Below are 20,296 nucleotides of genomic sequence, written 5' to 3'. Positions count from 1 at the left end.
TTCATATTTTTCACCTACAATGCCACTCAGAATGCAGGATTTAGAAAGACATGATTGGTGCGGGAAGTATCTTATCTCACAGTCGTGTCTCGCTATGTCAAAACTGAAGAAATTGTTTGATTTTATTTATTTTATTAGAAAATAGTAGCATTATTGGAAAATGTACATGAAATGAAGTGTGAAGTTTAGAAAAATCCAAAAAATAAATGTTTGCAGGTTTATTTTGTTGCATATAAATGATTTCTTATGATGCCTACCCAAATGGCACCATACTTTAGATGAAATACAACAAAAATACCAAAAAAAGTCAAAACTGAAATCTATATTTAAGGATATTTTGAGCAAAAAATAAATGAATACATGCAAGTTTAGAGAAAACAAAGGAATTACTTTAGTACTGGGCTCAGGACCAGGACCAGGTTTGCTTGTTTTCCAGTGCGTTAAGATATTTGAGGAGTTTTTGAGTGGCAGTTGTCAAATATTTACGCTCGTTTTAACAAAAATAAATGTAAATGCTTGATGAATCTTCAGTTTTCGTTTAGTTTAAGATGAAATGAATACCAAATGGCAAAGGCAACGAATATTCGGGGAAACTAAATTACCCAAATATTTTTCATATTTCAGAAGAACCACATTTTTGCCCAATCAACATGCTTAGTACGTTGTATAAAATTAATTTCTAGCACTTTATAAATACATTGATATGGAAACGCTGTGAGTTATGCTTTAGATATCCGCTCAACTTTTTTAAAAGTACATTTCTGGATTTCTCTTTTTCTTTTTGCTACACCAAAAGCAAACAGTGACGCTTATAGTAATAGAAATTATAATTACTGCTGAGCATATAATCAGTGCCTGATGTGTTATGTTCATTTTATATAATTTAACCTTTGGCCCAATTGTTTTGGAAAGTGGTGGAGTAGGTGGTTCAGTTGTGTGATATGGTGTAGTAGTTGGTTTAGTTGTGTGATATGATGTAGTAGTTGGCTTAGTTGTGGGATATGGTGTAGTAATTAGTTCAGTTGTGTGATATGGTGTAGTAGTTGGGTCAGTGGTTTGATATGGTGTAGTAGTTGGTTCAGTTGTGTGATATGGTGTAGTAGTTGGCTTAGTTGTGTGATATGGTGTAGTAGTTGGCTTAGTTGTGTGATATGGTGTAGTAGTTGGTTTAGTTGTGTGATATGGTGTAGTAGTTGGCTTAGTTGTGTGATATGGTGTAGTAGTTGGTTTAGTTGTGTGATATGGTGTAGTAGTTGGTTCAGTTGTGTGATATGGTGTAGTAGTTGGGTCAGTTGTGTGATATGGTGTAGTAGTTGGGTCAGTTGTGTGGTATGGTGTAGTAGGTAGTTCAGTTGTGTGATACGGTGTAGTGGTTGGTTTAGTTGTGTGATATGGTGTAGAAGTTGGTTGAGTTGTGTGATATGGTGTAGTAGTTTGGTCAGTTGTGTGATATGGTGTAGTAGTTGGTTTAGTTGTGTGATATGGTGTAGAAGTTGGTTTAGTTGTGTGATATGGTGTAGTAGTTGGTTCAGTTGTGTGATATGGTGTAGTAGTTGGTTTAGTTGAGTGATATGGTTTAGTGGTTGGTTCAGTTGTGTGATATGGTAAAGTAGTTGGTTTAGTTGTGTGATATGGTGTAGTAGTTAGTTCAGTTGTGTGATATGGTGTAGTAGTTAGTTTAGTTGTGTGATATGGTGTAGTAGTTAGTTTAGTTGTGTGATATGGTAAAGTAGTTGGTTCAGTTGTGTGATATGGTAAAGTAGCTGGTTTAGTTGTGTGATATAGTGTAGTAGTTAGTTCAGTTGTGTGATATGGTGTAGTAGTTAGTTTAGTTGTGTGATATGGTGTAGTAGTTGGCTTGGTTGTGTAATATGGTGTAGTGGTTAGTTCATTTGTGTGATATGGTGTAGTAGTTGGTTTAGTTGTGTGATATGGTGTAGTAGCTGATTCAGTTGTGTGATATGGTGTAGTAGTTGGTTCAGTTGTGTTATATGGTTTAGTAGGCAGTTCAGTTGTGTAATATGGTGTAGTAGCTGGTTCAGTTGTGCGATATGGTGCAATAGTTGGTTCTGTTGTGTCATATAGTGCAGAAGTTGGTTCAGTTGTGTCATATGGTGTGGTAGTTGGTTCAGTTGTCGGTTCTGGAGTTGAAGGAATAAGAAGAGCCGCCTGTGCTATATTAGATAGATCGGATTTCTGTGGCACTTTATCAAAAGCAATCAGAGCAAAATATAGGATGGTGCCATTTGTTATAACAATATTTTCAGGAACAAAGGTAAATGTTTCGCTGGATCCAGCCTGCTGTGGTGTTAGACTGGAAATGTCCACTGAGGTGGAATTTTCGAAGTTATCTCTGAGGTCTTTAAGACTGTTGCTCATTCTTAGGTCATATCTTGATGCTGAAATGAAAACGTAGCTCACATTACTATTATTTAAATAACTTTAAAATTGAGTGGTACAACCTTTTCAAGTAATAGCACATTTGATGTATGATATAGTTGTTTCATTTACTTGAAAAAACTGGCAAATGCTATATAACTGGTTAATCAAATTATTATACCTGTAAATTTTAATACGTAATAGCAAAAAAGCAAAAGTCGCGAAATGTAGTGCTTACGCTTGAGCACTGAAACTGCTGAAAGTAATCTTTTTACGTTGGTAGGATAGCACAAGGAAGTGGGAAAATAACGAACATGCTAATTGCGCGCAAACCCAATCACATATTCTCAAGTGTGCTAACCGAAGAAGAAAATATTAATATTTCACATTTCAATGTTCTTTACATAGTAGAATATATTTTATTTATTCCTAAATACATATTTCTATATATATATATCTCATGGTATTTTGGTAAAATATATATTTATCCAGCGCTACAAAATTTTGCGGCGCTATACAAATAAATGATAATAATAATACCTATATACATACACGATTATATATGTGTATAGGTATATACAGATGTACATAGAAATATTTATTTATAAATACTTGGGGGCCGATTTACTAATGTGCGGGCGGACATGATCCGCTGTAGCAGATCATGTCCACAGCACATCGATAAATGCCGACAGCATACACTGTCGGTATTTATCATTGCACAAGCATTTTTCGTGAGGTGACGGACCATGATATCTAATGTGCACATAGGGGCATATCTATCAAGCTCCGTACTGAGCTTGAGGGCCCGTGTTTCTGGTGAGCCTGCAGGCTCACCAGAAACACCAGTTATGAAGCAGTGGTCTAAAGACCGCTGCTCCATAACCCTGTCCGTCTGCTCTGATAAGGTGGACAGGTATCGCCGGAATTCAACCCGATCGGGTTGATTGACACCCCCTGCTGGCGGCCCATTGGCCGCGAGTCTGCAGGGGGCGACATTGCACCAGCAGCTCACAAGCAATGCTGAATACGGAGAGCGTATTGCTCTCCGCATTCAGCGATGTCTGTCGGACCTGATCCACACTGTCGGATCAGGTCCGACAGACATTTCATAAATAGGCCTCATAGTGTAAAAGATGAAGACTTTCTTTTACAAACTGTAACCGAGATTACAAGTTTTGTGCTATACCGGGTGCGTAAATAACGCAAACAATTAGCGTTACCGCACTTTCCATAGCGCTGCCATTACATGTTACAAAAACCCTTCCTTTGTTATGCGATATGTTGCGATAAGCTCCATATCACACAAAACCCAAGGCCTGACTTTACGTGCTCGTGCACGCTTCCCCACATAGACATCAATGGGGAGAAAGTGTTAGATAAAAACTAACACCTGTGATTGGGGAATGGCAATCGCCGTAACGCAACTCCATTGATGTCTATGGGGAAAAGAAAGTTATGTTAAAAAATGAAAATGTCAGCCAATAGGAATGCCAGGTACTCCAAATATAAAACAAGTACCTTGCATTTAGTCTTCAGTGTGCGGCGACGATCGTACAAAGAAGATCATCTACACTGTATGGCTCTGCGGTCGCTTGTCCTGTACCACTGTCACCTCCGTTCCACGTCGCCTTCGTCCTTGATGAAGATAGAATAGGCCCCCACGCTGGATGAAGATGTCGCCACCTGGAAGAAGACATCACCGCTTGGAAGAAGACCTTATTCACCGGACTTCAGGAATGGTGAGTACCTATTTCAGGGTAGGATTTTTTTTTACATTATTTGGGTGGGGTTTATTTTTAGAATAGGACTTTTTTATTTTAATGGGCTGTAAACTAGCTGAATTCCCATTTAAGGGCAATGCCCATACATATGCCCCTTTAGGGGCAATGGGTAGCTTATGATTTTTAGAGTTAGGTTTTTTTTATTTTGGGGGGTTGTTTGGGTGGGTGGGGTTACTTTTAGGGGGGACTTTGTAAATTTTTAAGGTAAAAGAGCTGTTTAACTTAGGGCAATGCCCCACAAAAGGCCCTTTTAAGGGCTATTGGTATTTTATTGTTAGGGTAGGGGGTGTTTTTATTTTGGGGGGGCTTTTTTTATAGAGCTATTAGACTAGGTGTAATTTTTATTATTTTGGATAATTTAGTTTATAATTTTTTGTAATCTTAGTGATTTTTTTTATTTTCCGTAATTTTAGAGTTTTTATTTTTTGGTTATGTTAGATTTAATTTATTTTTTTGTAGTGTTGTTTTTTTTTTAAATTTGTAATTTAAAGGGCCACTGTAAGTAAATATTTTCTATGCCTATTACTAACTAACTACCCCAAATACGCTTTTTATCAATAGCATTTCATTAACATATCTCTACCGTATATCAGAAATCTTGTCTGCAAATTTAATTGTTTTCCAAACCCACTCCGTGGGTATCCTTTCCTCTGTACCAATCCGTTTACAATACCTAGGTTTCAAAATGGCGCTTTAAACACAAAGTTATTGGTTTAAGTATTTTGAACACTCAGTGCTGAAAATAGTGGGCAGGATAACGTGACATCATCAGAGAATAAAAGATATAACTTTTAGAACGTTATGAAACTTCGTTTTGGAGAAAATATAGGTAAGTAGGTTTTAATTAATGTTTATTAACTTTAATATGTTAGTTGTTTAGCTTAAAAATTATAACAGAAAGTAATCCTTTAAGTTTTTTTATTTGCTGTTTATTTTATTTTATTAAAATAGTTATGTTAGGTTTATTTATAGTTTAATCTTAGTTTTTTTATTTCACAGGTAAGTTTTTATTTATTTTAAGATAGTTAAATTGTAAATCAAATTTAAAGTTAGGGGGTGTTAGGTTTAGGGGTTAATAGTTTAATTTAGTGATTTGCAATGTGGGGGGCCGGCGGTTTAGGGGGTTAATAGGTTTAGTTTATTAGTAGCAATGTGGGGGGGGGCGGCGGTTTAAGGGTTAATATCTTTATATAGTGTTGGCAATGTAGGTGGGCAGCGGATTAGGGGTTAATACGTTTAATATAGTATTTGTGTTGCAGGGGATGGCGGATTAGGCGTTAATAAGTAGTTTATGGGTGTTAGTGTAATTTGTAACATTTTAGTTATGAGTTTTGTGAAACATTTTTGTTTTGCAAAATCCATAACTACTGGTCTTAGATCGCGGAATGGATCACGGGTATAGGCCATAACGCAAGCATTTTAGCCGGACCGCACAACCTTTAATACGGTGCAATGGAAATCCCGCATTTTAAAGTCATTTTTTGAGTGCGGAATGGAGAGTTGCGTTACAGGCTAAAATGCTTGCGGTATAGCTATACCGCCACGACTTGTAATACGGGAGACCTGCCATTCCACGCTTAATGGCCAATTTTTCAGTGGTGTAGCCGTACCGCACCGTAACGCAAAACTTGTAATTTTGCAGTGTATTTCTTGTGTGGTCACTATCAATATAAAACATTTGAGCACAAATATTATCTGTCTTACGGGATGAAGCCCAGAATGGGTGGGATAACAGGGAGAGGGCTTATGAAAAGGAAAGGAAAAATTGTCTGTAGGGTATTGACAATACATTTAGCAAATCAGCAGCATTTAGAATTATTATACCCAGATCAAGTTATTAACTTCCTCCTACGTTTTAATTTTTACTTCAGAATTTACTGTCCCTTTAAATGTACAGGGACTCTAAACATGCTATTTTTTATTTAATTGCAATTACTATCCTATTAACTATTGAACTTCAATCATTATGGGCAAGATTAAAAATGGCGGTTTAATGTTATATCGTGAACGTGCTAACTAGCATGCATATTGCATATATATATATATATATATATATATATATATATATATAATGTCCATTTAAACAAAAATTAATGTTGGATATTGTTCAGATGCTAAGTAATTCTTTGCTTTTACATTTTATAGTAGTATTTTACATTGTGCTCGAGTGCAACACTTAAAGGGACTGTATACTATAATTTTTTTTTCCCTTAACGTGTTTCCAAATACTTTTTTTTTATTAGCTGCAAAGTATAAAATGTATGAGATTTGCTTTTTTAAGGCTTATTTGTGTCTATCAATTAACTGATTTTGTGTTTTGATGCCACAACCTAAAAAATGGGTTGAGCTTCTAGGTATAATCAGATCGGATTACTTTATCACATTGTGTACATATACCTGCTTCTTTATCTTATACAGTATCTAACAAAAGTGAGGACACCCCTCATGTTTTTGTAAATATTTTATTATATCTTTCCATGTGACAACACTGAATAAATTACACTTTTCTACAATGTAAAGTAGTGAGTGTACAGCCTGTATAATAGTGTAAATTTGCTGTCCCCTCAAAATAACTCAACACACAGCCTTTAATGTCTAAACCGGTTGCAACAAAAGTGAGTACACCCCTAAGTGGAAATGTCCAGATTGGGCCCAAAAGGTCAATATTTTGTGTAGCCACCATTAATTTTCACCACTGCCTTAACCTTCTTGGGCATGGAGTTCACCAGAGCTTCACAAGTTGCCACTGGAGTCCTCTACCACTCCTCCATGACTACATCACGGAGCTGGTGGATGTTAGAGACCTTGCGCTCTCCCTCCTTCTGTTTGAGGATGTCCCACAGATGCTCAATAGGGTTTTTGGCCAGTCTATCACCTTTACCCTCAGCTTCTTTAGCATGGCAGTGGTCATCTTGGAAGTGTGTTTGGGGTCGTTATCATGTTGGAATACGGACCTGCGGCCCAGTCCCTGAAGGGAGGAGATCATGCTCTGCTTCAGTATGTCACAGTACATGTTGGCAATTATGGTTCCCTCAATGAACTATAGCTTCCCAGTGTCAGCATCAATCATGCAGGCCCAGACCATGACACTCCCACCACCATGCTTGACTGTAGGCAAGACACACCTGTCTTTGTACTCCTCACCTGGTTGCCGCCACACACGCTTGACACCATCTGAACCAAATAAGTTTATCTTGGTCTTATTGGACCACAGGACATGGTTCCAGTAATCCATTTCCTTAGTCTTCTTGTCTTCAGCAAACTGTTTGCGGGCTTTCTTGTGCATCAACTTTAGAAGAGGCTTCCTTCTGGGACGACAGCCATGCAGACCAATTTGATGCATTGTGCGGTGTATGGTCTGAGCACTGACATGCTGACCCCCCACCCCTTCAACCTCTACAGCAATGCTGGCAGCACTCATACGTCTATTACCCAAAGACAACATCTGGATATGAAGCTGAGCACTTGCACTCAACTTCTTTGGTCAACCATGGCGAGGCCTGTTCTGATTGGAACCTGTCCTGTGAAACAGCTGTATGGTCTTGCCCACCTTGCTGCAGCTCAGTTTCAGGGTCTTGGCAATCTTCTTATAGGCTAAGCCATCTTTATGTAGAGCAACAATTCTTTTTTTCAGATCCTCAGAGAGTTCTTTGCCATGAGGTGCCATGCTAAACTTCCAGTGACCAGTATGAGAGAGTGTGAGAGCGATAACACCAAATGTAACACACCTGCTCCCCATTCACACCTGAGACCTTGTAACACTAATGAGTCACATAACACCGGGGAGGGAAAATGGCTAATTGGGCCCAATTTGCACATTTCCACTTAGGGGTGTACTCACTTTTGTTGCCAACGGTTTAGACATTAATGGCTGTGTGTTGAGTTATTTTGAGGGGACAGCAAATTTACACTGTTATACAGGCTGTACACTCACTACTTTACATTGTAGCAAAGTGTCATTTCTTCAGTGTTGTCACATGAAAAGATATAATAAAATATTTACAAAAATGTGAGGGGTGTACTCACTTTTGTGAGATACTGTATCTGTCTATAAACCAATCACCAATACTTGTAGTAGAGAACAATGGAAAATTAACATTTTATTACCATATCTCTTCTACAACCCACTGGGAGTGTAATTTCTTCTGCTGGTTGTGTTTACACATCTTATCTATAGCTTGGCCTTGAGGCCAAAAACTTTCAGGATGGGTGGGAATACAACAGGCTAAATAAACTATCTCAAATGCCAATATAAGGGTAATGGAAATACTTGTAAACAATTTAATAAACTCCAGCAGGTAAAATGGATCATTGGGAACAAATTAAAGGGGAGACAATTTTTGAGTAAACTGTCCCTTTAAAGAAACCTGAAACCAATCATGTTTTATTTCGTGATTCAGATAGAACACACCATTTTAAACAACTTTCCAATTGACATCTTTCATCTAATTTGCTTTTGTTCTTTTGGTATCTGTTGTTGAAAAGCATACATAGGTAAGTTCACCTAGGTAGGTTCAGGAGATTGGAGCTAGCTGCTGATTAATGGCTGCACATGTATGCCTCTTGTGATTGGCTTACTGATGTGTTCAGCTAGCCAATAGTGCATTGCTGCTCCTTCAACAAAGAATAACAAGAGAATTAAGCAAAATGGATAATAGAAGTAAATTGGAAAGTTGTTTACAAATGTATGCTCTACCTGAATGATAAAAGACAATTTTTAGGTTTCATGTCTCTTTAACCACTTCACTTCTAGGACTTTCAGACAAAAACTTGCCCAAAACACCAGAGAAATTTTAGCATTTTTGCTATAACTCCATTTAAACAGAAATAGACCCTTGTTTTTTTTATTTACCTGTCAAAACTGTATATATTTTTTTAAGAAGACAATCCAAGGTATTGATCTAGGCCCATTTTGGTATTTTTCATGCCACCATTTCACCGCCAAATGCAATAAAAAAAGGTACTTTTTAAACAAACTTTAGGTTTCTCACAGAAATTATTTACATACTGCTTGTGCAATCATGGCACAAATGTTTGTAAAAGCTTCTCTGGGATCCCCTTTGTTCAGAAATAGCAGACATATATGGCTTTGCCATTGCTTTTTGGTAATGAGAAGAATGCTAATTGCAGTTGCGCACCACACTTCTATTATTCCCGGCAGTGAAGGGCTTAATTAAACAGCTTGAAAGGTTAATTTGAGTTTTATTGTAGAGATTAGCCTCCCACCTGACACTTCCCACACCCTGATCCCTGCTTGATCCCTCCCAAACAGCTCTCTTCCCTCCCCCACCCCCACTGGTAGTAACCCCTCATCTTAGGTAGTGGCAGACAGTCTGCCAGTATGAAAATATAAGGCTTTTTTTCTTTTTAATATTTTATTATTATTATTATATTTTCTGCAGTGTAGGATTCCCCCCTTAACCCCAACTGCCCTGATCCCCCCAAACAGCTCTCTAAACCTCTCCCCTCTAACTTTTAGGCACCATCTTAAGTACTGGCAGCTGTCTGCCAGTACCTATAAATTGCTGTATTTAAAAATAAAAAATAAATAATTTTATTTATTTATTTATATTTCCGTAGTGTACTGTCCCCCCACACCCCCAGATCCCTTTTTCTGTAGCGTAGCTGCCCCATCCCTCCCTGTCCCTTTATGTATTTTTTCCGTAGCTTAGGGCCCCTCCCACTTCCTCCCTTTCCCTCCTGCCTCCCCTGCGGGGCCGCCCATACCTCTAGCCGGCACTGGTAACGATCGTTACAGACAGTGACACACACAGTGTCACTGTCTGTAACAATCAGGCATCTGCCCTCATATTGAGGCGGAGCACCGATCACTCTCCGGCTCCATATGCAGCCGATGCCTGAAGCTTCAGGAGCTCCAGATAGGGTGACCACGTGTCCCAGATTGCCCGGGATAGTCCCTGAATGGCAGTTTGGAAATGTGGTCACCCTAGCTCCAGATCTCTCCACCCTAGCTCCTTAACTTGCCCGCCACCTTTGAGGCAGCGGACAGCAATCAGTCCGATCGGATAAGATCAGGTTGATTGACACCCACTGCTAGTGGTTGATTGGCTGCTAATGTGCAGGGGGCAGCATTACACAAGCTTTTTATTAGAAATGCTTGTGCAATGATAAATGCCAACAGCGTATGCTATCGACATCTATCGATGTGCAGCGGACATGATCTGTTACAGCAGATCATGTCCGCTCGCACTATGATAAATCGACCCCACAAAGTCAGGGTCTGCCCATGCTCAGAAAAGGAAGAATTTAACATAACTTCTCATGATGCCTGCTCCCTTATCTAGGTACATTGAGAATTTCTAAGTGGTGATTTTTTGTTTACTTACAGTATGCCACATTTTAATGATTTATGTATTTCTTTAGTGTACATATTTTTTTAGTGCAGTGCTTGATTAGTAATACATACTGTGGATAAATAAACCTATAACCTCTAACAAAATCTTGCATGCCAGGTCCACCCACCCAAAACACACAGGGTTTGGAGTTGCGAAAGGACAGTTCATCAGAATCAAGCGGAATTGCACAGATAAGCTGGACTTTCGCAGGGAGAGGGACACTTTGAAAGCTCAATTACTGGAACGTGGTTATTCTGAGAATAGAACAGTTTTTGGAGGTAAGTAGGTTGGATAGGTCAACTTTACTACAGGGACGTAATCTACAACAGCATCTAAAATGTGATGATGATAAACCCAAGTTTGTCACCTCCTACAGTCCACAATTCAATGAAATTTGTGGGACTATAGCCAAACACTTACCCCATTAACAGGGGAGGATAGCTTAAAGGACTATGTGCCCAGGAGGTGTAACTTTGTCTCCAAACATGGATGCACTCTAGGCAATATTCTAGCACCTAGCATGGTGAAGAAGAACCAGCAGTTGGCTCAGCACAAAGGGACACTAAAAATGTCACTTTACTAAATGTACAGCCTGCAATCACATCAGACCAACTAAGATTTTTTAATCTTGTGTCACTCAGAAGGTCTTCAATTTGACAGAGTGTACTAATTGCCATACCAAGTTGTTGTATATGTAGCAGAATGCTCCCTGTGTAAACTTCAGTATGTTGGGTGTACCTCAAGGGAGGCACACTCACGTATTAGGGAGCATCTCAACAATATTGAACAGGGAACAGAATGTTCAGACTTGGCACGTCACTTCATTTATGTGCACAATAAAAATGTTGGTACCTTCCAATGGCGAGTAATTGAGTGGGTACGTGGAGACTCTAGGGGAGGTGACAGAATAGCTAAACTCTTTTACAGAGAGGCGTTCTGGATCTTTCTCCTTAGAACAAGAAGACCTCTAGGATTTAGCATAGAAGGGGATATAATTAATTTTTGGAAATGTAATTGAATGCTACAAGGGATAACAGTATGTATTGGGTCCCCCCTTGACAGTGAAATGTACATAAATAAAATTTATTTTACACTATATTATTTTTGAGTACCCACAATTAACTCTGCAGTAGTTACAACAATGTGCACTGGATTTATTCATATTCATATCTGACATACTTTCAATTTTTGATGTTTAGATATTACAATTGTCTTATAAACATTAAATAGAACACATTGAAGTTATAAATATAGACACTAGGTAATAAAGTTAACTCCCAGTTGATCTAGTACAGACAGTAAAGGGTTATTGTTATGTGTGATTTTTTAAGTGTTATCAGCTTCTGTCAATTAAGGCAATTTTCAGTGCTATATATACACCTCTGTAAGCACTGTTTAGGCATTTACGACTAAGGCAATACAGGCGAAACGTGTCAGAATTTGACAGACTGGTGCTTGTCTAATGCAGCTTTTAACACCATGTTGTGCTTTTTCTTTTTTGGATTAAAAATGGTTTGAATGTATTCTTTGAGGCTCGCTGGATTTTTTATGTACCTGCAATTGATTAACACCACCTGCTAGCGGCCGATTGGCTGTGAATGTGCAGGGGGCAGCATTTCACTAGAAATGCTTTTGCAATGATAAATGCTTACAGTGTATGCTGTCAGTATTTATCGAAGTGCGGCAGACATGATCCGCTCGCACTATGATAAATCAGCCCCATGAAGTCAGGTTTTGCCCATGCTCAGAAAAGGCAGAATTTAACATAACTTCTCATGATGCCTGCCCCCTTATCTAGGTACATTGAGAATTTCTAAGTGGTGATTTTTTTCTTACTAACACTATTTTTAATGATTTATGTATTTCTTTAGTGTACATATTTTCCAATGCAGTGATACATACTGTGGATAAATAAAAATATATTTATTTCTGCAAACCAATAGTAATACAAAAGTACTGACAATCAGACATATAAGTAGAAATAATAAACAGAAAGGTAAAATGAGGTGGTAATTTGTGAATGAGATTAAGGGGACGATTTATTAAAGTGTGGACGGACATGATACGATGTAGCGTTATCATATCTACCTTGACTTTATTACTCAGGTACATGACTGTACCTTTAAGGAGAGGTATGGCCTATCCCTCAAACCTGAATATAAACCCCAATCACGTTTCAGTCTTTGCTTGGTATTGTTTCCTTTTCCTTACTTGGAGCTGCCATAGGAAACTTCGTGCAAAGCCTAACTTTATTTTGACTGATCCTAATAATATTTTAACTTCCACTGACCCCTCTGCTAATTTTTACCAGCTTAGCTTTCTAGGAAGTTATTTCCAGCATCTCTGCTTCTTACGCTATCTCCTTGCAGCTATCAGCTGTTCACTCTGCACACAGAGAATCAGAAGCCGACAACAACCGCTGTGACGTCACACGCCAACTCAGCTGTTCCAGCACACGACAGACTGCTGCCGCTGCTGCCTATCAGATCTGCCAAACAAACAACTAATCTGGCTGGAACCTTTACTCGTTCAAGTCTGAAAGTCTTGAACATGCTTACAGTACCTTAGTATGTTTTATATAAATATATAGACCGATACTCAGTCATTATTTGATAAACATAATATTATGTACTTTTTCACAAGGTAATTTTATTATCTAAACATTTGCCTAATTATGTTGCCACACTTAGGCCATAGATGTTTTGGATAATAAAGTCAAACCTTACATTAATGGTAGAAATTATGTTTCCTAAAAATTATTCTTAGTATCATTTTAATCTCCTCACTCTCCGGAAACATCATATCTTCCACAACATAAAACTTTTATTTAAATCTAATGGATGAATTGTTATACCTTAACTTTAAATCTACATTTGGATTCCATTATTGAAGGCATATCTCTCTTCCACAGGGAAATTACAAAAGGTCATATTTGAGACTTGACAATAATACCAAGCCAAACAACCATGAAGTAGATTTAGTGACACACGTGCAGACATTGACAGACAAAGTAGAATCAATCTATCACACAGGCACTAAATTCTCTACAACAGGAAAATGCTTCACTTAAATCTTACATAAAAGATATTGCTGACAAACAAAAGTCTGCTCATATAACAGAACCAAACGTCAGTCCTCCTGATTGTTTCCAGGGTGACAGAAAATATTTTAGGGAATTTAAAAATGCCTGTTATTTACTATTTGCACTCAAACCTCACATTTATCCCACTGACCAGGTTAAGGTCCTCACAACTATATCTTATCCTAGGGGAGAGCCACGCATCTGGGCTAACACATTTTTTGAAAATAATGACCCTATCTTACACTCTTTAGATTTATTCTTTACAGCAATGTCACAATTATATGACGATCCATATAAACAGCTAACAGCTGAAAATGGTATAAGAGCACTCAACCTATGTATAAGCCTAGATAGGCGCTTAAGAGAACGTAGATCTGAACGTAGTCTCCCTGAAAACATGTTTAAACGCCCTAGCACTCTGACTACCACATCACAAATCACTAGACCTTCCTCACACTCCACTCCTGAAGCTATAGAGATTGGGTTCATAAAGGGACCATTTAATCCCCAAGAGAAGCTTAGAAGGAAACAGAACAATTTATACATGTACTGTGGAGCTGCTCAACATGCTGTAAAAGATTGTCCAGTACTTGCACTTCAGAAAAAGGGTAAGAATTGCTTCTCATCCACTTGTTATAGTTTACAGATCCCAAGTTCCACACATTGTTCACTCTCACTTGTTTTACAGTGGGAGAATCAACGAGTACCCTCCAAGGCGTTTATTGACTCCGTAGCCAGCACAAACTACATTGACCTAAATTACACTGTTGTAAATAAAATTCCACTCATAAAAAAGACAAATCCAGTGATGGTAAGAGTTATTGACGGTAGTCAAATTTCCTCTGGTCCTATTTCTCACCAGACTGTTCCCATACTTATTTCCACAGGTAATAACCACATTGAATACATTTCATTTGATATTATTTCTTCCCCCCTGTATCCAGTAGTACTAGGTTACTCCTGGTTAACTCTACATGATCCAACAATATCCTGGAAATCCTCAAACGTTGACTTTAACACAATATTGTAAAACTACATGTCATATTAGTCATCATATCCTACAGACAGACACTTCTAACATACCTCCTGAGTATTCAGATTTCTGTGATGTGTTTTGTAAAAAAGAGTCGGAAAATCTCCCTCCTCACAGAAAATATGATTGTCCCATAGATTTATTACAAGGAGCAGACATTCCCTACAGACATATCTTTCCACTCGAATTAGATTATTTAAAAACATACCTAGTGGAAAATCTCTGTAAGGGCTTTATTAGACCATCCACCTCTCCAGCAGGAGCAGGTATGTTTTTTGTTAAAAACAAAGATGGAACAATTCGACCCATAGTGGACTATAGGGAACTAAATCGTTGCATGATAAAAAATAGATACCCTTTACCGCTTATCACGGAGTTAATAGAACGTCTTGAGGGAACAACTCATTTCACAAAACTGGATTTAAGGGGTGCATATAACCTCATACGCGTTAGACAAGGGGTCGAATGGCTCACCGCCTTCCGTACTCGTTATGGCTTTTATGAGTATACCGTGATGCCATTCGGCCTCTGTAATGCGCCAGCTACGTTTCAGTACTTAATTAATGACATGTTTAAAGATTTATTAGATATTTTTGTAGTCATCTACTTAGATGATATATTGATATATTCACAAAATCAGACTGATCACATTTCATTCCAACAACTAAACTGCCAACTGCCTCTGAGACTGTTAATTTACTTATACAGCATGTTATAAAGCATCATGGATTACCACTCAGTATAACATCCGACCGTGGGTCTCAATTCACAAGCAAATTTTGGACCAAATTATGTAAAACTCTTAACATCAAAAAACGTTTAAGTACCTCTTTCCACCCTCAGTCCAACGGAGAGACCGAGAGGACAAACCAGTGGTTGGAACAATTTCTAAGGTGTTTTACTAATACCAAACAGAATGATTGGTCCTCCCTGTTATCATTTGCTGAATTCGCTTATAACAACACTGTTCACAGTACCACTAAATTCTCACCTTTTTTCATCAACTATGGTCTCCATCCTGCCTTTCATCATGATAATCATTGAGACAGTTCTTGTCCTTTAGTTAATGACTTAGTGAATACTATTGCAGAAACATTCACATTAGTGAAAGAGAACATTGAACACTCCAAGAAATGTTTCAAATTCTATTTTGATAAGAAACGGACACCATCTCCAAGATATAAAATAGGAGATAAAGTCTGGCTCTCCACGCATAATTTACGGTTAACTTTTCCATCTCGGAAGTTGCCTGCCTTATTCATTGGACCGTATGTTATTAAAGCCATTGTCAACAACAATACTTTCACCGTATCTCTTCCTGATGGGTTCCGCATACACCCTACTTTTCATGTGTCTTTGCTTAAACCCTTCCATTCTACTCGTGATTCGGACTCCACGTCCCCAACAGCCCTCGATCTTCAGGATATCGACCAGGATTATGAGGTGGCTTCCATCAAGGATTCCAGACGTTACAGGGGGGGTTACAGTATATTGTACACTGGAAGGGTTATCCCATTGATGACGACTCCTGGGAGCCTGCTTCAAACTTATCGGCTCCGTGTTTGGTGTCGCTGTTTCATCGACGCCACCCGGACAGACCTAAACCGTGATCCCCTGAGTGGATCTTTGGGGGGGGGGGGAGTTCTGTCATATCTACAATGACTTTATTACTCAGGTACATGACTGTACCTTTAAGGAGAGGTATGGCCTATTCCTCAAACCCGTATATAAACCCCAATCACGTTTCAGTCTTTGCTTGGTATTGTTTCCTTTTCCTTACTTGGAGCTGCCATAGGAAACTTCGTGCAAAGCCTAACGTTATTTTGACTGATCCTAATCATATTTTAACTTCCACTGACCCCTCTGCTAAGTTTTATCAGCTTAGCTTTCTAGGAAGTTATTTCCAGCATCTCAGCTTCTTACGCTATCTCCTTGCAGCTATCAGCTGTTCACTCTGCACACAGAGAATCGGAAGCCGACAACAACCGCTGTGACGTCACACACCAACTCAGCTGTTCCAGCACACGACGGACTGCTGCCGCTGCTGCCTAACAGGTCTGCCAAACAAACAACTAATCTGGCTGGAACCTCTACTCGTTCAGGTCTGAAAGTCTTGAACATGCTTACAGTACCTTAGTATGTTTTATATAAATATATAGACCGATACTCAGTCATTATTTGATAAACATAATATTATGTACTTTTTCACAAGGTAATTTTATTATCTAAACATTTGACTAATTATGTTGCCACACTTAGGCCATAGATGTTTTTGATCATAAAGTCAAACCTTACATTAATGGTAAAAATTATGTTTCCTAAAAATGATTCTTAGTATCATTTTAATCTCCTCACTCTCCGGAAACATCCTATCTTCCACAACATAAAACTTTTATTTAAATCTAATGGATAAATTGTTATACCTTAACTTTAAACAGTTGGATTCCATTCTTAAAGGCATATCTCTCTTCCACAGGGAAATTACAAAAGGTCATATTTGAGACTTGACAAGCGTATCATGTCCACTGCACATTGATAAATGCCAACAGCATTCACTGTCGGCATTTATCATTGCACAAGCAGTTCTGGTGAACTGCTTGTGCATTGCCGCCCCCTGCAGGTTCCCGTTAGAAGGGGGTGTCAATCTGCCCGATCGTATACGATCGGGCAGATTGAAGACCACAGCTTCAGTGGCAGTGGACCAGTTATGGAGCAGCAGTTATGGAGCTTGATAATTTGGCCCCTTAGTATGGGAGTAAAGAAAACACAATTTATATTAAATGGCATCACAAGCTTCAATTACTTATACTCAATGGGGCCGAATTATCAAGCTCCCAATGGAGCTTGATGCCCCTTGTTTCTGGCCAGCATTCAGGCTCGCTGGAAACAGATTTTTTTTTTTTTAAATGTCCATAATTAATTATTATTATTATTTTATTCTCTAGATGTTTGTTGGAAGATCATATTACAGATGGAAAAATTATGACATTTACATTGTTGTTATTTCAGTCTTTACATTTAAAAAACCTGCAATATCATAAGTGTGTAGACTTTTTATATCCACTGTGATGCTGTTGGTTATGGTCTCTTTTGAAGGTATATATATTCTAAGAAAACTATTGGATTCACAAATTACAATAAGATCACATACCAATTCCTTGGTCCAGGTCATCACCGGTTGCTGTCCAGGATAACACAATTGCTGATTCTTCAATTGTTGCCTTTAAGTCACTAATTCTCCCTGGCTTATAGATGTCAGGTTGTGGATCAGGAGGTACAGAAGTGACCAAAAAAGATCCACCTGATGCTGTTCTACTGAAAGCTCCCAAGTCAATCGCAATGTCATCGTCACTGATTACAGGATTTGGTGGGTTCATGTCCACCACACCTTAAACACAAGAAAATAATATTTCTATACATTTGTTTTATATTAAAACCATCTAGTCATGCAGAGTTATATTTATGAATTAAGGGTTTGATATACAACATAAAATAGTTATCCTATTTAGAATTTCACAAAACATCACAATTTTTTACATTCACCAAGTTCTCCCATTTATTTTTATTCTTATTTTTTTATTAGTTCAGTGATAAAAGTATTTACGAAATGTGGCATCAACACCACCAAAAAATGATGCTAGTGGTCATGCCCAATATCAATATTACTATGATGATCACTTGATACTGTAGCTATAAGGGCAGAAAACCCTTTATTTGAATCATGATCTGTTAAAAGGAAACAGAGGCACCACAATGGCCTAGTACCACCAAAACAAAGGGTAATATGAATGATGCAAGTAATGTACTCACAAGCGTGATGCACCCAGTGGTGCTGATGTGGCAGGCTGGAACTTCACAGTAGTCCAGCTCACTGTGTCCAACCGACTGTGATACAAGGCCAAAAGCTCCTTTGAAAGTCCCCCCAAATACCTATGTAGGGATGAAGAGCAAAAAAACATAGCCCAGTACAGCAAATACAGGGACAAGAAGGTATGGAGTAATTGTACTTACAGAAAGGAAAGCACCTCCAGGTGCAATAAGGGCAAACTGGGACTTCACAGCCACCCAGCTGACTGAGCTCCACAGCAAAAGAACTAGATATGCTCCAATCTCCCCAAAATAGATGTAATAAAGTCCACCACAGCAGCAAGTGTAAATAAAATACAGTATCTTTGAATAGCCTGAGGAAACTGCCCTACAGAGGCTGAGAAACGCGTCAATTAATAAAGATACTGTATTTTATTTACACTTGCTGCTGTGGTGGACATCTATTTTGGGGAGATTGGAGCATATCTAGTCCTTTTGCTGTGGAGCTCAGTCAGCTGGGTGGCTGTGAAGTCCCAGTTTGTCCTTATTGCACCTGGAGGTGCTTTCCTTTCTGTAAGTGCAATTACTCCATACCTTCTTGTCCCTGTATTTGCTGTACTGGGCTATGGTTTTTTGCTCTTCATCCCAACATAGGTATTTGGGGGGACTTTCAAAGGAGCTTTTGGCCTTGTATCACAGTCGGTTGGACACAGTGAGCTGGACTTCTGTGAAGTTCCAGCCTGCCACATCAGCACCACTGGGTGCATCACGCTTGTGAGTAGATTACTTGCATCATTCATATTACCCTTTGTTTTGGTGGTACTAGGCCATTGTGGAGCCTCTGTTTCCTTTTAACAAATCATCTTTCACCAGGATTTGACCATCCTTTGACAGAGAGCTGCCTCATTTTGAATGATATGGACTTTCTGTTTGTTTTGTATTTGTTTTATTGATAGATGTTACACTATTAGGTAAGAAGCGCCCCCTGTGGGAGTAATTGTGCTTTAGTGCTTTTATCTCATTTATATTTATTTAAATCATGATACTTCACTCCTTCAAATATTGATTTTTTATTACATATTATTATAGTGAGGGGGTAATAAAGTCCTCTTAAAAAGTGTCTAAACCCCCAAAATAGAACCAATGTTAAGCGTTTTTTGACAATTGGCTAGCAGCAGCATAAACACAGGATGACTCACCTGAAAGATGAGGGCTACTGCTTTCAAATAAGGAAACTCACGTTTGTCTGTGTTTTGTGGGGGCAACATAGGGGATACCCCCCTGATGTTGTTTGATATAGCTATAGTTTTGTCAGGTTTTCACTGTTTCCATAGTGATCAACTGGTAACCACCTAGACATGTGATCACTGCTTTAAAACAGGGGCCCTTAACTTATTGTGGTGCTTATTTTACGGTGCTAGAGTCCCTTGTAAGGCCCAGAGATCAAACTAGACAGATTGCATTATTGTGCTGCCTAAAAAGGCATGAGCAGTCCCCTCTTTTTTGTTACTTGTATTTTTGTAGTGTGTTGCAGTCAACCGATTTGAAATAAGTGAATATTTTTTTTACTTTTTTTCAATTCACAAAGTAAAACATCACATAGGGGCCTCTATTTATCAAGGTCTGTTGGACCTGATCCGACAGTGCGGATCAGGTCCAACAGACCTCGCTGAATACGGCAAGCAATACACTCGCCGTATTCAGCATTGCAACGCCGCCCCCTGCAGACTCGCGGCCAAAAGGCCGCCAGCAGGGGGGTGTCAATCAACCCGATCGTACTCGATCGGTTTGATTTCCGGCGATGTCTGTCGCCCTGCTCAGAGCAGGCGGACAGGTTACGGAGCTGCGGTCTTTG

At 38.7% G+C, this 20,296-nt stretch overlaps 1 protein-coding gene across 1 annotated transcript in view; it reads right to left on the bottom strand.

The window, feature by feature from the left end:
• Positions 1-672: 672 nt before the first annotated feature.
• Positions 673-20,296, bottom strand: part of LOC128641110 (calcium-activated chloride channel regulator 1-like) — an 83,658-nt gene continuing 64,034 nt past the window's right edge. Inside the window, exons 13-15 of the mRNA XM_053693685.1 lie at positions 17,786-18,022; positions 2,112-2,399; positions 673-926 (exon numbers count right to left, since the gene is read on the bottom strand). Of these exons, the coding sequence (XP_053549660.1) occupies positions 748-926; positions 2,112-2,399; positions 17,786-18,022 (704 nt within the window). The 3' untranslated portion in view covers positions 673-747. The remainder of the gene's footprint in view (positions 927-2,111; positions 2,400-17,785; positions 18,023-20,296) is intronic.

The sequence above is a fragment of the Bombina bombina genome, chromosome 10 (genome assembly GCF_027579735.1).
Source record: "Bombina bombina isolate aBomBom1 chromosome 10, aBomBom1.pri, whole genome shotgun sequence".
NCBI lineage: Eukaryota > Metazoa > Chordata > Amphibia > Anura > Bombinatoridae > Bombina > Bombina bombina.
Note: the sequence above shows the minus strand (reverse complement) of the source record. Positions and strands in the feature narration are given on the sequence as shown.